The sequence below is a fragment of the Microchirus variegatus genome (assembly GCF_963457635.1).
Source record: "Microchirus variegatus genome assembly, chromosome: 20".
In the NCBI taxonomy this organism is placed as follows: Eukaryota; Metazoa; Chordata; class Actinopteri; order Pleuronectiformes; family Soleidae; genus Microchirus; species Microchirus variegatus.
The window spans coordinates 18,259,559-18,280,453 of NC_139821.1; the positions used below are offsets into that span (position 1 = coordinate 18,259,559).

At 39.4% G+C, this 20,895-nt stretch overlaps 1 protein-coding gene across 1 annotated transcript; it reads right to left on the reverse strand.

Annotated features, from left to right (window-relative positions):
- Nucleotides 1–137: 137 nt before the first annotated feature.
- Nucleotides 138–20,251, reverse strand: slc26a5 (solute carrier family 26 member 5). The gene is made up of 18 exons (XM_083907283.1): nt 20,142–20,251; nt 16,638–16,911; nt 15,746–15,885; nt 15,415–15,525; nt 11,736–11,917; nt 11,440–11,604; nt 9,993–10,228; nt 9,608–9,755; nt 8,068–8,181; nt 7,884–7,961; nt 7,355–7,450; nt 6,522–6,628; nt 6,351–6,420; nt 6,164–6,256; nt 2,269–2,376; nt 1,687–1,878; nt 1,504–1,558; nt 138–1,084 (listed from the first exon to the last, which is right to left on the reverse strand). The coding sequence occupies exons 2-18, from the start codon at nt 16,793–16,795 to the stop codon at nt 960–962; spliced, it is 2,178 nt and encodes a 725-aa protein (XP_083763409.1). The 5' UTR covers nt 16,796–16,911; nt 20,142–20,251; the 3' UTR covers nt 138–959.
- Nucleotides 20,252–20,895: the final 644 nt, after the last annotated feature.

Genomic DNA, 20,895 nt, shown 5'->3' on the forward strand with positions numbered 1-20,895 from the left:
TGAAGGCATCCGGTGTTTCTACTGTAAAAGCGCGACTGAAGCCTTGTCAAAAATATGAAAACAGTTTTTAAACTTAACAGACTTCTGTAACGTTAGACTCAAACACAAGTGCAATTGTACCATAACATACGTGATAGCGTTGGTCATTATCACTGGTTTAAATACAAAGTGCTCTTTGTGCGGAAGCCATTTTAAAGTCAAACTAGGAAAATCACAGGTACATTATAAAATAAAGGAGTTCGATTTAGCTTGAGTTTGAGAGTGCATGTAGACTGACTTGAACTGAACAAAGCCATCTTTAATGTGATCAGTATCACCTGTGATGTTCCTGAATGTCAAAATGGCTGCCGCGCACAAACTGCAAACTCGCACTCACTCATCCAGCATCAGGACACTATTAAATCACATTTGACACAAATTTTTCACGGTCACTTAAACAGCAGCAGCTCACTTTACATCATAATTCTTCCAGCACACAACTACAAATACTGTAAGAACAGTTTAAACAATAACTCACAAGCGTAGAGAGACAAAAGGAAGGCTTAATTCCTAATTAAACCCTCTATTTAACATGAGTCAGCTGAAACGGCATCGATACTGGTCAAAATCACTGAATTGGATATCGAAAAATGTAAAATCCGACATAATCCAATATACTATGCACAGACTATAAAAATGTAAATAAATATCAACAACAGCATTTCAGCTGAGTCATGTTGTGGACTGTTTATTTCTTCTTTATGGGAGGAGGATATTTGTTACAGTTGGAGAATTATGTCTGTGGAATCGCCGTGTTCACAGTTCATAATGACTATATCGAACTCGTATCGATATCGTTAGATTCTCCAGTTTGTGATATCAGTATTGGACATGAAAAAGTGATATTGTGCCATCATCCCTATTATTTTACTATAAAGCACCATGGAAACAGCTTGTCTCTCTCCAGCAGTCAGGCTGTGTTAGAGTCGCTCTTCTCTCAGGTTGGAACAGTGCAGCACGGCGTCATGGACTGTGGGGAACACCATGCATGTGCTCATGACTCCGGTGAAGAACTCTAACCTCTCCAGCTCAGCCAATAGGCTTCCTTGTAGATTAAAAGGGGGGGAAAAAGAGTCAGAGAACCAGTCAGACCACAGGTGAACTATGTGTTCATATTTCAGGATTTAGTTGAAGCTGCCTTCAGACAAAAATACTTAATTTTAAAAGCATTTGAATTTCTATTTAATTTAACTATTTATCTGATTTTTTTTCCCCCCTCTGGATTCCACTCATTTTCACTTTTACTTCTCAATACTAGTGAAATTTTTGGGACACAAACATTGGATTTATTAAGCTTTCAAAAATGTGAACAGAAGAATCAAACTGAAGTAGATTACGTCCGTTTATGCTTAATTACAATTATCGCTATACTATCATGAATTGCAGTATATTAGGGTCATAAAAACCCTAACCCAGTGATAAACTGATCATCCCAAGTATAACAAAAATCCTGATGATACTCACTGCTGCAGGCGGCGATCACCACCTGCACATTCACAGCCGAGTATTCCTTCATGACCTGCACACAAATACACAAACAGCAATTCACACAGCAATTCACACATACACACTGTGGATAAGATCATTATATTTTGTGCACAGCGTTTCCTAAACTGACAGTGTAACTGAAGTGAACAAAGAAGAAACCTGTTTGATGGCTTTGGCGCCCACAGAGTCGATGAAGTTGACGTGCGTCCAGTCCAGGATGATGGAGTGGACAGTGGCAGGAGGTTTCAGGAAGACCACGTCCTCTGAGTCTGATTGGCCGTGTCCGTCTGTTCTCTCCTTCACCGCGTGATTAGAGGACACGACCTCCTGAGTCGCCCCCTGCTTCCCCAACTACATGGATCAAAGATGAGGTCTTTTGTTAAGGGAATTATGACCACACTGATATTACAAGAACATTTTCTTGAAAAAGTCCCAAACCTGCACAAATCAAGCCATAATATGGAGGACAAAAGTGAGGGACAGCTGCCTAAAACCATCCAGGGGCTTGAAAAGTCTTGTCGATATAAATAATGATTAAAAGCAAAACTTCTTGTAGAACTTCTTGTAACTTGTAGCTTCTTTGGTCCACACAGAAATAATAGAAAATATTAAATGAATAAGAAAATATTGTTGTGTCCACAAACCAAAATTATTCAGTTTCAGTGATTACTTTGTTATATAGAGCAAAAAGGTTAAGAATTTACATTTGTAGTAAAGTTGACAGAGAACCCACTCGCTCACCTTGACACAAATCATTTGTGGGGAGTTGTTCTTGCCATTTCTCTTCCCCTCCTCCTGTTTTTTCCTGGCTTTTTCAGTGGCCTGTAAGAGTTCAGGGTTTACTCCTGTCTGGAAGTTTAAGGGGAAAAAAATCAAGATAATGTTCGAAATTCTAATTGTCTTTTTCTTTTCTTTTTTTTGGATACATCTAAATGTCTCAATGATTCTAATGTGCTTTCTATAACTTTTCCTATCCTGCAACACAGTCCCTTTGAAAAGATGTCATCATTTATCATATTTCTATGACACACGAGTAGCAAGAAAAATATGAATTAATTTCCCCCCCCAGAAATTGTAATTGTCTCTAATGGCCCTTTTCCACTATAGTTCCTGGCTCGCCTCGGCACGGCACGGTTTAGGTTACATCTCCACTACAAAAAAAATACCTACTCAACGTGGGCGGTCATCACTGCACGGCTGCTTGAAACTGTGTTGACTTCGTTTTGCACACAAACGAGTGACTAGTGACTTGTAAATCAGTTGTTTTCAGTGTAACTGAATCATATAAATCAGTTAATCAAAAATATTCGTTCAATACGTCCTCCATGACCGGAGCACAGACTCCGTCTGACACGGAAATACAGAGGCAGTGTGATGACTGTCGTGGACCTGACTCCTCTGTTCAATTATTTTAGACATTTCCCTGACAGTTGTTGGAGATTAACCCACGTTTTTTAGGATTGTTAAGTCTTTTTAACTGAACTACAGTTTGGCACCGTTCGGCTTGATCCTTGTGTCGGACGTCTCTTACTGTGACGGCACTCTGGCCAATCAGTGGACAGCAGTCTGGCGACGTCACGTATAGTATCTACAGTGTGCTTGGAACGCGGCCAGAGCAGGCACTAAAAAAGTACCTGGTACTCTGTGTAGTGGAAATGCAAGTTAACCGTGCAGTAGCGAGGTGAGGCGAGTAGAGCCGGTGGAAACACGCCATAAATGAGTCAAGGTCAAACGATCTTGTTAAGCAAGTGTCTGGTCTAAGAATACTGCAGAATCTAATTTCTAAGTATTAGTTAAGAACGAGCTGATACTATACTTTGGTATCAGTCTGATACTGGCCAACATCGCAGAATAAGATATCACAAGAAGAGTTTTGTGTCCAGGAAAAGAGAGAAAAATATTTTTGGTGTCCTGTTAGTCAAACTCTCCAGGACCGTCGACACATTTCGTATTGATGCCGTTTGTTTTGTCTGCATACATTTTCCCAACCAGCTTCCTTCAAGTCTTTTGCTTGTATGTTATCACAAGAAATGTGTTGGGGGAAAAAGTTTTTGACGCGTTTTCTTCACCCAACAAAACTGTGATTCACAATATTAATGTGATAACTGTAGAAAACCTGCTATCAAATGTTCTACCGCTCCTCTGCTTAAGTTCACACTGAAGAGTATGGGTTGCCCTCTCCCCTGCTCAACCTGTTGCCTTCTGTAAGGTGCTTCAGGTGCATCAAAGACAAACAGACAAAGACAGTTTCTTCCCTAGAGCCAGTTCATGATGATGCTAAACTGTATTGGGTTATGCAAAGAGGCATTTCTGTTCTTTGGACCAGTGGTTCTCGAAACAGGGGGTGTGGTGACGTGAAGTGTCCAGATTCATCTATTGAAATGAAAAACTGTGTGTAGGACTTTTTGTAAAATTAAATTTTTTCATTACCATTATCTTGTATTAGATTCTTGACTGACAAAAAAGGAGAAGGTGTGATTAACATTGCATATCATTTGTAGTACTCGCAATTTCCAACTCCAACCTCACCAAACGCAACATAATATTCCAGGTTTGGCTACCACCATACAAACACATTTACCATTAATATCACTTCTGTCACATTCGTTTCATAGTAAATCAGTCGTACAAATAGAAGTGCTTGATTTTTAAATCATTGACATGCGCAAAATTCCATCCTCGTTATCGACTGATATTGCTAACAATGGCCAACAACGGTCAGCTCAATATATACATTTGTATCCATGTCCCGCCCCAAACTTCAAAGTTCTGATGTAAATGGAACGCAGCATTAGACCAACACTCATTCACAAGAATTAGACAAACTAATACACAACAACACAATTAGAGCTAATTTTCTTGGTCGACCATTGGTAGGCTAATGTGCACGTTGAGCGTTTTAATGTAAATATTGATTATTTCCTTTTGCTTGGCAACATAAAATGTTGAGTTCCAGGTCTGTCCTATACTACAGATATATACAAAAAATCAACCATTAATGACTTTATAGCCATCATTAAACAGAGCGAGCTGCATATTTCAACAGGAACACAATGTGCAATGAGCTCTTGAATTATTCATTTTACATGTCTGCACAGTAGTGGAGCAGATCAACCAGTTGGTACACTGAATATGTTGATTTACAACACAGTCCTTAATCGACCTGCAACACCACCAAAATACATTATAAACCGTTTCTTAACTATGACTTTAACAACAGTGCAGAGCCTGACGCTCATTAACAACAACTTAAGAACAAACTTATTGTGATTCTGAAAGGGCACAAACAGCAGGAGAGCATGGCAACATCTGACGGACATATCTCACTGACCGTTAGTCAGATCGACCTAGGATTTTGGATATGGATTGAGCATGGCCCGATGGTGTGCATCATTGATTTTTTTTCATTTTCACTGATTTATCACGATACACCAGGCAGTGGCACTTGTCTTCAGGATTGTCTTTCATAGTAAGCACAGTCCCCCCCCCAGGCTACTTTTAAAACAATGCATCTGCAAACACTGTGTCAAAAACTTTAAGGACTGATGAGTATTTTATTGTGACATAGCATAGTTTTACAGTGAGTGAGTGTTTTAAAAATGCATGGATGTGGCCACAATGGACGCGGTTCTACAGGTTGCGAATAGCCTACTGCGTGTGTGATTAACGTTACATAACATTTGTAGTACTCGCAATTTCCAACTCCAACCTCACCAAACGCAACATAATATTCCAAGTTGGCTACCACCATACAAACACATTTACCATTAATAGCACTTCTGTCACATTCGTAGCCTACTGCTCTCTTCATATTGGTGAAATACCCTTCGATAATGTAGACAATAGCCTACTGGTAACAAACGATGTTTAATGTATTGACCCATGTCATAGCCTAGCTCGACAGTAGTTCATTAGCCCAAATAGCTCAACAGTTGAAGATTTTTTAATTCATTTACATAGGACATGTATCGCAGCACTTCACTGTTTCCAAAGGGACACGTTTCAGGGGAGCTCCACCCCATGTCAAATTGTGTGGATCGGTGCATAGGTCTCACTTTGGTGATAGTCACGCCAGGAATACACCATCAGTAACCCAATTCGGGCTGGATTTCCACACCCGAGTAATCTCATCTCACCTGGAAGTCTATTGTGGTTCGATGTTCGAATAATATTCTAATAGTTTCAAGCGAATATCAATGTGCATTTGTGCTGGATGGTGTGTTTACCATGAAAAGTGTTTTATGGAGTTGCAGATGTTGGCATGCAAATCTGAGATTTAGCTTTAGACGTTGCAGTGGTCTTAGCATGCTAATACATACTTCCTACGGGCACTGCACTAGTTATATGAATTACAATTTCACCTGAATAGCATTACCATCAGCATCAGCCATGAACACTGACGTGACTTCTGTTAAACTACAGTGTGATCACACTTCACTACAGAGTCTGCCCTTTCAAATTAAGCATGGTTCAGCCATCTAGGTTCAGATTTTCTGTTTTTCCCACAGCAACTAAACAACCAATGAAATCACAAACAGCAACAAATAATTATGTGTATCTGGAAAGTGGTAATGATGGGCTGCTGCGTGACAACATTTGTCTGTACATGGGACACACACACAGTGGGTAGGATTACCTTCTTCTTGAGAGAATTCACGTAAAGGTCAGAGTTGGCAAAATAGATTGAAGAGTTGGAGTGGAAAATCTTAATGCCGTTATATTCAGCTGCCTGGGAACAAAAAATGTCAATGATGTTCATAACTCCCACCATCAAAGCTGCTGGGAACATTTTGTCGTCCTGGATTTAAAGTTTTATGACTCACCTCCTCATACTCATCTACATCACAGTACAGCTCAGTACCAGGAACTTGGCCTAAAATGCCACTTTTGGGGCTGAAAAAATAATGTGGCATTACATGATATGTGACATTAGGTGTACATAATCAATCAATGAATAGTGGGAACAAATACAAACACATTTGTATTATTAGTACCTCTGAGTTCTATAGATGACTGTCAGGATGGCAAACGTGATGGACACTAAGAGGCCATAATCCAGGCCCAACAGCACAGATGCTACAAAGGCTACGAGCCAGATAGCCTGAGACAGAAAAGAGAAGAGAGAGACATTAAATGAAAGAAAAAAAGAGAGCAAACAGCTGCATCCTGCTAAGAGAGGAAACTCAACTGCATCTCATACATTTTCAGTTACAGCAGAAATGCTGCTGTCAGTGAAATAGTGTGGCTCAAATGTGTTTTAAATATACTCTTGATATAAAGTATATAGTAACACAATTCCAATGATTAAACAAACAGTTTTGAAGGGGATTTTGACCAGTGAGAACTTACTTTACAATCATTTGGATTAAATGAAAGAGGGGAACAAAGATAAGATATGTTGGATAAACATGTCCAGTGTCGTACAACACTTTATCCAATCAGGAGCCAGAACTTTACAAAGGGCCGGTCCTCTCTGCTTATGAGATTATAGGTTTGTCGGTGAATACATGCCCTGCCCCCTAACCAAACATGCCTATGACATGTGCTATGACAGGAAGTCAACAAAAAAGCCCAACATCACTGACAGGAATCTTTGAGTGTTAAAAATGAAGTGTTAAGGGAAAGAATAAAGAATCAAGTACAATAGTGAGACTGTTGAGGTATAGTTTATACATTATATCTACACATACAGACACATAGACATATATATACATATGTGTGTGTGTGTGTATATATATATACACACACACACACACACACACACACATATATATATAGACACATATACATATATACACAGAGAGAGCGAGAGAGATAACTCACTGACCAGTTCAATCTTGCTGGTCCTCCACAGATGAGGAATGTCCCGGACCTGTTTGAACATCCCCACCAAGTTGACCATGATGATGGCGGCCAGAGCAGACTGAGAAACACAACACAAAGAAACATCAAATTATTATTACATATATTTCAAAAAATAGATGTTTTCAAAGTGCTTCACACACATAAAAACAGAAAGTACCTAGTGCAATTTCAAATTGGACATTGAGGTAGTTTCAAAAATGGACATTGAGGTAGCTTGTATTATTGACAAAGGACGTTTGTTCCAAAGCTGTAGAGCCCAAAAACTGAAAGCTCTCCATCTCAACATTTGCCCTGGTTGCCCTGAGCAACAGCCGGGTAGCAGAACAAAGAGAGCAAGGAAAAGAATACGGAATAAGAAGGTCTGCCAGGTACTGCAACATAAGGTCAGCTCATCAAGTGAAACATGGGGTTTTATTAGTTGTATAAGGTTTGAATTATGTGTGTAATAAATAAAACACAAATGTCGGCAGCTTCGTCACGGCTTCACCCACCTGAGGCAGTGGCTGGAAGACAAATCCAATGGCCACCACCACCAGCAGCACGATAAAGGACGCCAGCAGCCCCGCAACCTGTACACAAACTAAATGTTAACTGTGTCAACAGCAGCTCCTTATTCCAGTTCACGACCCTAGGGGAAACCAGTTAGATTGGTGCGAGTGTGCTTTTTTTATTAACCTGTGTTTTTCCTCCTGTGCTCTCCTGCACCAGGCTTCTCGACATAGAGCACGTGATGGCAAAGGTGTGGAAGAAAGAGCTGATGAAGTTACACAGACCGAAGGCAATCAGTTCCTGATGGAACAGATTCAACATGGAATGAAAAAATGTGAAGTTGCTTCTGCTCCAGTTTTTACAAATAGGCCCAACAGAGACCAATGTTTGCAGACGAAGCAAATCACAATCACCAGGGTTAGACACATCATCAAGCACAGACACAGAATATATGGAAATATCGCTATCGTAACATGAGACAATTTATGGTCTAAGATTTTAGATATTGTGATGAGATGACTTTTCCTGGTTTTAAAGGCTGTTTGAAAATCATCCTATTTGTGAAATACAGTAGTATTACAAATCAAATATTTACATTATTACATTATAATATTATACATTTTATTTTATTTCTAATTATTTGCCAATGAAAGTGACTATAAACCATATTTACCGTTTCTAAGACCGGTAAATATCCTTCATTTAACATTTAAAAGCCAAAGAAATGAAATATAACTGTATTTTATACAGATCATATTAAATGGTAGATAGAGTGTGTTTACAGTTTATTGTTACTCTCCTCTGAGAAGCACAAGCATCTCAAAAGAAAACTTTTCATGAGTCCAGAGAAATAACATGTGTGCTGCTTCATAGCCCCATATATATATCTCGTTTATCAGGATATAGCCTAAAAACATTGAGATGTCATTAAGAAGCTATACCCCCCAGCCTGACAGAAATATTTATTGATTTATATCGTTATATACATAGATATCAAATTATATTTAAAAAAGGTATATCGTGATGATAACGTCACTCAGCCTTAGTTCAACATGGGATTTTTCAGATATTGCATCATACAGCATGTTAATACTGCAACACAGTCTTCCAATAGTTCCGTCTGAGCAAACTCTGACTGTAAAACCATGTGACTGGTGTTTACTTTTCTTTGTCAAAGGCCAGCTTGAACAAACCAAATACAACAATAAGGTCTCTGACACAAGCACGAGTCCTTGAATCTGAGTGCAGTTTGCAGCTGAAAACCTGTGTTTGGTCAGAGGAAAGGAAGTTAATATCTTACAACATGTATTTGAGTTTCTGTTCCTGCTTTTCATTTTTATTCTCAGTCTATTTTATTTTGTTTGTTTAGAGTAAGCTTTTTATTTTTCCTAAGTACGGCAAAGACAGTTTTGTCAGTATTGTGAACGAATGACCTTATTTTGAGACGTGTATGATGTTTTGTTGGTCACAAAGAGCTTTGGAGGTGAGATGAACTGTAACTCAGACTGTATGGTGTGTTTTGAATAGGTAACTAGACTAATGCTAAGTAAATAGACTAATGCTTGTTAGCAATTGAAAATTTGAATGTTTTTTATGTGGAATAATACACTTTCTTTCACTTTCTTTATGTTTTTCTTTTTCAAAACCTTGTCCCAGTGGCAAAGAGAACAACGTTGTTAAAGGACGTATTAAAAAAAAGAAGAAGAAAAGATTACTCTGCACTCACCTGGTTGCCGTCCACACTGTAGCAATGCTTAAGGGCAAAGATCTTTGCAAGTGAGATGCCCATTGAGAATCCTACGATCGCTACAGCGAAGGCGTCTGTGATCAGGTTGGGTAACAGAGAGAACTCTGGGACAGCAGGGGGAAGAAGCCTGAGACGCATGAGAAAACATTTCAGCTTCATCCATCCCAGTGTTCTGACATGTTATGATGGCTCCTTTCACAGTTTGATGTGGAGAAGCAGATAAAAACAAAAGGTCTTTTTTGTTTTGCATGTTCACATATCACAGTCAGAAAAACCCCCAGGCTATAGAAGCGGACACAAATAGGGATAAATTGAAGTGATACAGGGCCAACATAGACCAATATTCTCACAGCTTAGAACATACCCTGTGGGTATCTTCCCAACCACATCCACCTTGTACTCTTCTGACAGAGACATGCCATACGAGATACCAGTGGACACGATGACGACAATGATCTCTCCTGGAATTGGGATGGGTAGTTTTTTCTTGAATCGTTCATTGATGACTTTGATTGCATACAGGAATACAATACACACAAGGCCCAGGATGAGAGTGGAGACGTTGGTGCTGGTGATGTCACTGAAAACAGCTTTGACCATCTGGGGCATGAGAAACAGGACAATGACACAAATAAAGATAAATTATAGGTGAAAAATACACTAACTTTCACACAGCTTAGCCTGCTTTATCTAGCCTGGTGCAATAACCCTGTTTTTCCTGTTATGACATGTTTAAATTTGTTTGTTTGCTGTTATTAAAGTGATACTTCAACTTCCATAGAGAAAATCATAATTTTTAACTTGTGGGGACCCAGGAGCTGCTGGTCAACTGCAACATTGTTTGGTGAATTTTGTTGCAAACACCGAAGTTACTAAATAAAACTCTGTGACAGAGGCAGCAGTGGATCGGCAACTCCTTTTTTTGTCGTTATGTAAAATTTCTAATCTTCTCTACGGACTTTGGTGCAGGGAGAGCAATTTCCAAACAAATACAAGCTGGAGTTTCCACTAGATCAGGTGAGAAAAAGGAAGCAAATACACATTATTCTCAAGATATAACTTAATGAGGTGAATATTTTATTGGGACAGCCTTTCATTTTGACTAAAATCTGTTTTCCCTTGAGTTTCTCAGACATGTTCCCAGCAATGACAATGTACTGGAGGTGCTCACAGTGCATTCAGTGTTGCTGACTGTGTCAGTAACATACAGCAACACTGAATTATCATTTAAAGGGGACATATTATACCCTATTTCTCCAAGTTAACCTAGTTCCCTGGTGTCCTAATGAACATGTCTGTGACATGCTGTGGTCAGTTCAATCACCCTGCCCTGTTCAGAACGCTGTTTAGTAGCGTTAAGGTCCACCTTAAGAAAAAGTAAAATGAAACTTAAGGGACAGGAAATGACATCAGACACAGAGGCTACTGGGAGCTAACAACAATTAGCATTTGGAAAAGTGATCATTTGCAGGCACATTGTTGTCATATATAACATGTATCCACCGGACAGATAAATCCTCTGAGGCTGGAAGTTTGTGTAGGACTCTGTGCTGCACTGTGAAGCCAAGAATAGAACTTTTCGCAGACTTCCGGTTTTCGGATACTGTTGCCCTAGCCAGCACTCTTGACTGGTAGGGCCTCCAGAGTCCCAAATATAAGGATTTAAATGATTATAAAGCTGATTTTACATAATATGTCCCCTTTAACTATCATTTAAGGCATTAAGAAAGGTTCAAGTTCCTTATTTTTCAGGTGTTTAAAAAACCTTCAACCTTCCCACCTTTACACCCTGTACAAGCCATTACACTCACATAAATAGCAGAGAGGGGCCCACTAAAACGACGCGTCTTCACACCTAGCAGGTACTTTAGCTGGGAGATGCACACATGCATAGATGCTGCTGTAGTGAAGCCTCGTACCAGGGGCTCAGTGAGGTAGATCGCTACAAAGCCAAACCTGAGAAGACCGAAGGTGATCTGTAAGGAAGGCAAAAGAAAGGTGTGGATACTTCAACATGTTCCATTACTTTGAGTAAACATTGATTTTTGAGCATGGAAAGTGCACTTGGGAGTTGAAGGCACAGTGTGTGGTTTGTTTCCAGACTTACTTGGATGATTCCCACCAGGGTTGAGAGAACCACAGCCACCTGAACCCTCCTGGCGTCGCGGGCCTCCACGTCCAAGACGGCAGACACATTGGATCCATTTGCAGGCAGGACAAAAAACATAGAGTCTGGTGCTTCCCTCACCGCAACACCACCGATCATCAGACTTATAACTGCAAAAGTTCCTGAGGAACACAAACACAGATGCATATGTGATGTTTGATTTTGACAGTCTGTGGTTTTCATTTAATTACTTCATGTTAGCGCAGAGAATTAATGCAATGCTGCTGCCAATAATTCACCTAAACCGCACGTGTTGCACCCTATACTCTTCAGAGGGTAGAGAAGTCCTCTATCTGTTACAATCTCTCCATTAGATGTCACTAATTCTAACACAATACAAGCTTCAGGTTTTTGGGTTACAGATTCAAACTAAGATGGAACATTAATCACATATGTTCATGATAATAACTACTATAAAGTAATGTAAGGATGGTAACTTAGAGATATGAATTGTTTACGTACTAATTTTTTTTCAGCTGGCACAGGACATAGAACAACAAATATCAAGCTATTTGATATTTGTTAACTACGATGTTTAAATTTGCAAACTGTTCAGCAAATAGCAATGGATTGCTAACTGCACTGTTTACATTTGCAAATTGTTCAGCAAATAGCAAGCAATGGCGAGCTGCTAATTGTGCCGTTTCAGTTTGCACATTGTTCAGCCCTATTCTTCAAAACACAAAGTCAATGGTTTTTGTAACTACCAAACCCTTCTGGCTGGTCAAGACTTATTTTCACAGCTGCCATTTTGTCTCGTCATAGTCAGAAAAGAATGCTAGTAAGAGTTACTGATAATTACTGTTAGTATTTTTACATGTAACATATAGGGCATTTTATTTTATATGTCAGTGCATCTCTTATAAAGTGTATTCATTGAATTATGTCATGGCATAATGAGCACAACACTGTGCAGTTAAAGGTAAACGTTAAAAATATTCTCTCCATTTTGGAAATGAAAAATACATTGATTTTTTATATATATATATATATATAATAAATTATCAATAATAACATAAATTAAATTAATTTAGCCAAAGGATCCAGCTAGCAAGGATGAACATGAAAATATTTGATTAATTGTTTTATTACAAACTATTGATTGGTGAATGTGACCATTTGTAATTTTAATAAAAAGGTACAGAATTGAAAAATGTTATATCAAAGATTCCTCTAAGTTCAACACACTGTGGATACTGCAGAAGTGATGACATTTTTCCAGGGTCTTTGAACGCATTTTATTAACTGTTCCTCGCAACTCAACATACTGTGAACCCTGCATTATTTCCATTAGCTCTCACGCACCGGATTATTTGAATATTAGACAAATAATCCTGTCTAATATTCAAATATCATTGTTGTGAAGGCCCAGAGTAACCTCAGCTTCAACCCCTATTTGCATGTAATCCTTGATACCACTTTTTGTGTCAGATATAATACTAATTCTTACTGACACAGATATCACTTTTACCTCTTTTAACCAACTTTACCACCTTGTTGTAACCAATAATTTCAAAAGCATAATGCACTAACTGTGTGGCAGACATTTGCAGCAACATCGTGGGGTCATATGACAGTGATAGGTGTGATCAGTGAAGCATGTCATATTTAGGGTTTATGTATCAGATTTTACATTTTTCTTTTTCCATTCTAGAAATTTTGGACCCATACTGAGGATCATATAGGCCCATCCCTTACTGAACCTCACTGCAGGAGAACAAACTGTATCACCTAACTGCGTCCAGACTTGGTGCTGTGCCGCACCATGATCTCCACTTTTCATATTATGTGTATCCCTCTGTGTGAACAGGCCACATAGCTCAACACCTGAAAAGCAGCCTGGCAGCTATTCCCTCGCACTCTCAGCCAGAAGTTTGAAGGATCAGTTCCACAGTAACTCACAGTAAGACGGAGCTTTGTGTAAAGGCCATTTTTATGTGGCAAACACCTGCTTCCTGTTGTGCATTCATTCTACAGTTCAGAATCTTCAGTTCACTACCTTTGTTTCAAAAGGTTGAGTCAGTTAAACTTATTGTACCTTTTAATGAGTATGACTCATGGAGCTGGCATTTGTGATGAACCTGGAGTGAACTCCACCAAGGAAACAGCTGAAGTTGTGAGATGTCGTGTAGTGTAGCAACAGCTTAACCAGCTGAGGACATAGTTCTTACTATACAGTTGAGTTTTCTGTGGGTGTGGGTTTTTTTTTTTTTGCTGATTTTTCACGGTGATTTGCACAGGGCCTATAGTTATCAGGTTCAGCCCTGATCAGCAATGATAAAAGAGATAGAGTATATACAGGGGGTGGATAGGCTAATTGTTGCCTCTGCCCTCCTGCAAACATAAGTTACACATCATTGGAAGAACAAAGGTACTTCACCTCGGTCTGTAACCTCAGTGACTCGTTCTAGGTTTAGCATCAAATGGCATCCATCTCCCTTCAAAGATCATTCAAACATCTTTTAGTGGGGATCAAGTTTGAAGAGACTAAACTTGTGATTTGGTTTGCCTTTCCTCCAGTACTGCGGAAAGGGATTCACAACATGTTCCTATACGCCAGGTACACCCTGTGCTTAAAAATGCAGAAAAACTTGCCTGTGTGGATACTTCCAACAAATATTTATTTTCAATGGAGACACGTGTCAGAAGTAAACCGCATTTCTTGCAATGCCCGTTTTGTTGGGCTCGTCTGTGTCGCACTTACTGTAGATAAGAATGTCAAATATTTTGGAATGCAGCCTCTTTCAGCACGTCTTTTGATACAAGTTCACCAAATCCACACATCTCTGCAACTGATTAAAATGTATTTCATATGTTTCTGAAGTGATTCCTCATTATGAGGCTGTTCCAACAAGTTTCTAACGGTTTTTTTGTTTTTGTTTTTTTAAATATTTAAAATATATTTTAAAAAATCCAAGGTAATCTGGAGATTTCTACTTGCTTAATAAAGTCAAAAAGTTAAAGTTTTAACTTTAACCCAAAATTATTGGGGGGTTGCGTTTTTCAGTGTTTTCTGCAATCCAGGGTTTTTGTTTTTGACAGTTGTCAGTTTTATTTAAGCACATTCAATTGAAGGCACACATTTTGACTGTGTTATGTTTGGAGAGGCTATATTTATTTTGGCAAGGCATTTTATTTATTTGCTTTCATCACAAAGCTAAAAGACACCTTGTCTTCTACTTAGCCTTATTTTATCATTAGCAGAAGCAGCTCAATGTAGCATTTCACTTGTTGCTCATTGTTAATGATATGGACAGTGGTTCAATTTAGCTTTTCTGATTAGTAAATAATTTCCAAGACATATTTGGTAAATGAATCACAACTCCATTTTGTGCATGTTATTTAAATGTAAACATTAAAAAAAAATCTCCCATGACCCATCCGTGGGTGCCAACCCAGTGTTTGGGAAACATCGGTTTAACGCGTAAAAGAAAATCTCAAATATTGATACTACTGAATAAAAATAAATAAATGACGCGAAAGCCCAACTTCATGAGATGACCTTTTTGCTAACATCTGTTCCTACCAGCAGTCATGTCTTTGCTGAAAGTGTGCCTACCTGTCTCATACAAGTTCTTAAGTCTGTCAGGTGTCACTGCAGCCCAAGCTCATTTCTCACCTACTGATATGTGTCTGGACGTGCCAAAGAAGGTGTAGAGCAGGACGGGGTAGAATGATGAGTACAGACCATAAACTGGAGGCACAGCAGCCAACATGGCGTAGGCTAGACCTGTGGGCCAGAAGACAGAGAAACGTACATTACTGTACAGAAGAGTGATTGCATCACAAACTCAGAGCTGCAGATCTACCAAAACAAAGACAGCACGAAGTCAATAACAGCTCCTCAGGATTTGGCAGCTGCTTCTACACACTCTTTAACCTTTATGTCATTCTACATAGCAAGTGTACAACAGCAGTGGTGCTGCTGCTGTGAACTGCTGGACACTGACCTTGAGGGAGCTGCACCACTCCCGTGCTGAGACCGGAGACCACATCTGAGAACAAGTACTTCTTGACTGGATAAGATGGCAGCCATGTCAGAATAGGTAGGAAGCTCAGAGCTGCCGCTTTGGCTCTCGCTGATGAACACCTACAGCATGAGACAGGAAATTCATTTTCGCATCACTCATATAACAAATCTACCCATCAATACCTGAAATGCAAATTTGAGTCAATTTGATTGATACGATCCAAAAGTCCTATATCCTTGGATTGTATCGGATGTTACATTTTTATCTTTCAATCGTTTTTTCCTTCTGCTTTCAACAGAAGGAGCCACAAAGTGTAATAATACGCTTGATCTAAAGTTTCTGCATTGCATGAGTGTCCCCGTTTTTTGGGGGGGGGGGTTTTTTAAGCATGCCATAAAGTCATGTGTGCTGATTAATTCTTCGTTATGGGAGAATAACTTATTTTTGGGTTTCTGACGCACACAGATCTTTGAAATTGCTTTAAATTGTTATGCACCAGGACAAAAGTGTCTTTGCAGTTTGAAGGGTCGAAATTGACTGTATCGGTATCTGTAGATACTTGAAGTTGTGATATTGGTATAGATATTGGACACAAAAAAGTGATATCAAACTATCCCAAGTTGTGTGGGAGTTTGGTCAGGTAATATGTAGGAGGCCCTGGCCCCTATCCGCAAACATTTAATCAGGTCACATTAAAAGTGATCCACCTTAAGTGAAAGCTATGATAACAATAATAAACCAAGGAAGAAATCTAGTTGATGCTACAATGTTGCATCATTCTCCCATTTCCCATAGTGCTTCTCAGCTTGATGTAATAAGATACAAACCACTGAACAAACCAAGAAGTACATTTCTCCATCCAAACGCTTACCGGAGGTGATGTGCCAGCCTCTGTTTGAGGGTGACAGAGTTTTCTTTGGGTTTGAGAAGCTTTGCTCGGAGGGCGGCTTCATTGTAGACAGGACGCTCGATCCTGTACATCAGCTGTGAGACTGTGTCCATCCTGGCAGCCACATCGTCTTGCTCCATACCAGAGACAGTATGAGAGACAGTATGTCTCTGCAGTTAATTCGCTCCCCGAATCTCCATCATCGTCCCAAAGAGTATGTGTTCAATTTCTTCTACTGCTCCAACTTAAAATCCATCTGCACATGAGGAAAGAAGAGACAGTGTTTATCAACAACAGTGCACTTTGCCTTTTTGGAGTGATAGAAAGTGATGATAACCAAGCAGGCCTCAGTGTTTTGTGCATTTTGTGCTGATAAGAGAGAATTGTGTGGGATTTCAATTAGTTAAGGTAAATGTGTTATCTGATTATCAGTTAACATTTGGTCTTTTACCAAAGGTTTACACAATATTATAGGTTGGATAATCCATGACCTATTTTGGGGACAAACACTTCCTCTGTGTGGACTATAAAAATTTGACAGAAATGCTAAAAAAAAAAAAAATGAAGCAGACTTGATAAAAGTCCCCTGTTACATCAAGATGAAATTGACCACACATCCAAAAAATGTAGTACCTTCGTCTGTTATGGCGCGTTTCCACCAGATCTACTCGCCTCGCCTCGGAACAGCACGGTTAAGATGTGTTCCCACTAGCATAGCACCTGGTACCAGGTACTTTTTTTAGTTCCAAGCATGCTGAGTGGGTACTGTTCGTAATGTCACCAGACTGCCGGCCACTGATTGGCCAGAGTGGCTTCACAGGAAGAAACGACACAAAAATCAAGCAGAACAGTGCCAAACTGTAGATCATTTAAAACTACTTATCTCCAACAATTACCCGTCTAAACATGTCTACAATCTCAATATTTAACAGAGGAGTCTGGTGTATTTAAGGACAGCACTGCTGATCACGAACGGCGAGCAGCATAAATCCTGCAGCTGTATTTCAGTCCAGTGCCTGTGTCAGACGCAGTCTGGGCTCCGGATACGTCTGACACAGGAATCAAGCCTAACACTGCTGAACTGTAGTTCAGTTAAAAAGAGTTCACAATCCTAAAAATATGGGTTAATCTCCAACAATTACCAGGAAAATATCTTTAAAAAAAGGATGTTTAAGGATATTGAATTAAACATAAACAAATAATTGTGGAAGGGAAAGAAAAAACTATTTGGTTTCTTAATGTCTATTTCAACATCTGTCTATAAATGCAAGGGGTGTCTGTCTGGCTGCTTTTATTCAAATAACTGTCCAACAGGTCACTTGACCGGCTTCAAACTAGTAAGGTGACTTAACAAAGGGCACCAGTGTGTGCAGTGGCGACTTAACGTTGTTTGAATAAGAAAAGAAAGTAGAAATGCATGACCCCTAACCCTAACCTGCATGCAATGAGAGTTTTTAAGGACTGTGATGTGCACTGAAACAATATGACACACCGACTGCTTGTTGTTTCTTTTCCTGAGTACGAGCTTCTTCTGTTAAGTGTAATCATAAAATTCTATGCCACAGACTACTGTCCTGATCTAATATCAGAATACTGCTGTCAATGTAAACACAGTCACAGACATTATATTGTTTTTCAGAGGGGAGTGGAGGAAGAATACAGATGAAGACAGTAAGGCACACTAAATTCAAGGACCAAATGTGCTGACACAGCTCCACCTTAACTGATTTGCAGCATCAATAAAAGCATCCGACCAAGTGATTGTTCTTGGGTTCGTGGGAAAACCAGTTTTTGTAACTTTCTTTGGTGAGCCAGAGATCTTGGAATGTGCATTTCCCAGGCGTCGTGAGAGCAAATGCTCTCTCTTGCTTAATGTTAGTGGCACATAACAGAAAATGCTCACGTCAACAGCAGAGAGAGACTGCACACAGTACCCACAACCCTGCTAAAAAATTACGACTTGACATTTGTTCCGTGTAGGCCTGGTCTACGTACATCAAGCAATGCAGGACACATGAAACACTAGGTGGTCTCGTAACAAACAATGGCACATCAGCGTGGGAAACATTTACCTCAATATCAACTTCACGACTTGAACAAAATTCAAGCACTTTCAATGACCCATTTCTATTTAGGGAAATTTTCAAAAACCTCTGAGGGAAAATTATTTCAGAATTGACAAACTTTTTTTATATATCCAAATAGTGTTATTTGGTTTTATTTCTTAGATGAAGATTTGCTCATTTCGTGCACTTGATGTGAACTGTGAAGTTTAAAAAATTAATAGTAATTAAAATGGTTTACTTGTTCTAGTTCAGTATCACCACATGCTTCACTTTGTGCAAATTAATACGAGGCCACTTTTGTGATTTTACTGCCATCTAAGGTTAAAACACTGACACTGGTTTGGTGTAAATCACGCAATTATAATTAAAGCAATTTATAGTAATACATTTGTATCAATAATAGTCAAGTACCAGCTACTCTGACGTGGTGAACCCTAGAGCTGAAACGATTAATCGATGAATCGATTACTAAATTAATCGCCAACTATTTTGATAATCGATTAATCGGTTTGAAGCTTTTTTCATGATTAAAACAAGATTTCTGATCGTTTTAGCTTCTTAAATTTGAATATTTTCTTGGTTTCTTTGCTCCACAAAACAAAGAAATCATTAAAACTGAATCATTTTGGTTTGTGAACAAAACAAGACATTCGAGAACATCATACTTTCCAGCTTTGACAAACACTGATCAAAGTTTTTTTTAACATTTCCTGACATTTTATGGACCAAACGATTCATCGATTAATCGAGAAAATAATCGACAGAATAATCGATCAAATTCAGCTCAGGGTCCCATCTAGGCTTGGGTCAGTGCTTGTCAGGGACAAGAAGGCTGCAGGGAATCCTGCAGAATTATTCCCAGTTCTGAAGTGAAAAAGCCTCTTGTATATGTGAAAAGTCAGGTAAGCTATCTACTTCAGTAACCTCCAGCTAACTACCTTCACAGATATGTTCCAATGTTTCATCTCTGTATTTGTTGGTTGGTTACATTGCTAATTGCCATAATTATCCCCAAGAGGATCATTTTCATTTGTAATCCCTGAACAGATCATGTAACAGTGTCAGCCTCTTTCTATCGCTTGTCATTTAAACTGCTCAGCTGATATTATCATTAACAATTTTTAAAAAAAACACCAGAAAACAATGACAGCATTAACTGAACTGTAGTGAGAGAACTTAGAAATGTACCCTCAGTCACTGGCATCACATGCTGCCACCGGAAAAGCCTCCACGAGATGCATGTGACGATGTTTGCGTCTTCTCTCAGAGACATAACCCTAATGTTGGGGTCTCCATTTCAGGCACCACTATCCAGCCCCGCTACCCTCACTGTGACGTGTGTTTATTTACCTTATAACCCCGCTATACTGCGAGCACTAAAGCTAACACAGAGATGCTAACAGAGTGTGGCAGCGCTTACCAACATCCTCCTCCAGCTCCTGTGAAGATACCGCCGCCGGCAAAAGAGAACACCAATTTATACCGGCAGCTTCTTCGCGTTGAACATTAACTGTGGCGACGACCTTTCCGTCTGACCGCAAACACACAGGAGCGACGATTTATGGCACGCCAAAGATTGACTATAGCGACAGGATGAATGACTCTGGAGTGAATCTCTTCTCACTAGCTACTCTCCGGTTAGCAAACACGGGCGTCTGTGCTCGCGCATGCGCTCTCGCTCGCTCTCTTTTTCAGTGGGTTACTAATTCAAACACAACATCTAAATGTATGCTTTTTTGAATGTGTTTGAACGAAACAGTTGATAAACGCAGGTGTTACAAACACATTGATAAAGGCTAAGCTTAACGTGATTAGCAACACCTGTGTTTACCCATATTTTATGATGAAAACGGATGCTGTGTTGGGTTTTATTGGCTGAAAGGGGAATTCTGGTATTTTTTGACCTGGTCCTATGTTCATAAATGTGGGTGTGTATGTGAACACTACTGAATTGGTGTAGTCAATCACTTCAGACAGCAACAGCTGCAGCGTAACCTTACTTTTTTGTATTTTTCGGTGTACTGATTCTTTATTTTCATGTTATGACTGGAGGGCAGAGCTCGCCTGACTCACTGTCACTGAGTCACTGAACTGAAACTGATTCAGTTCAGTTCTTTCAGCTCTCGTCAGTGCTGTCCCTAAATACACTAAACCCCCCTCTGTTAAAATAGAGA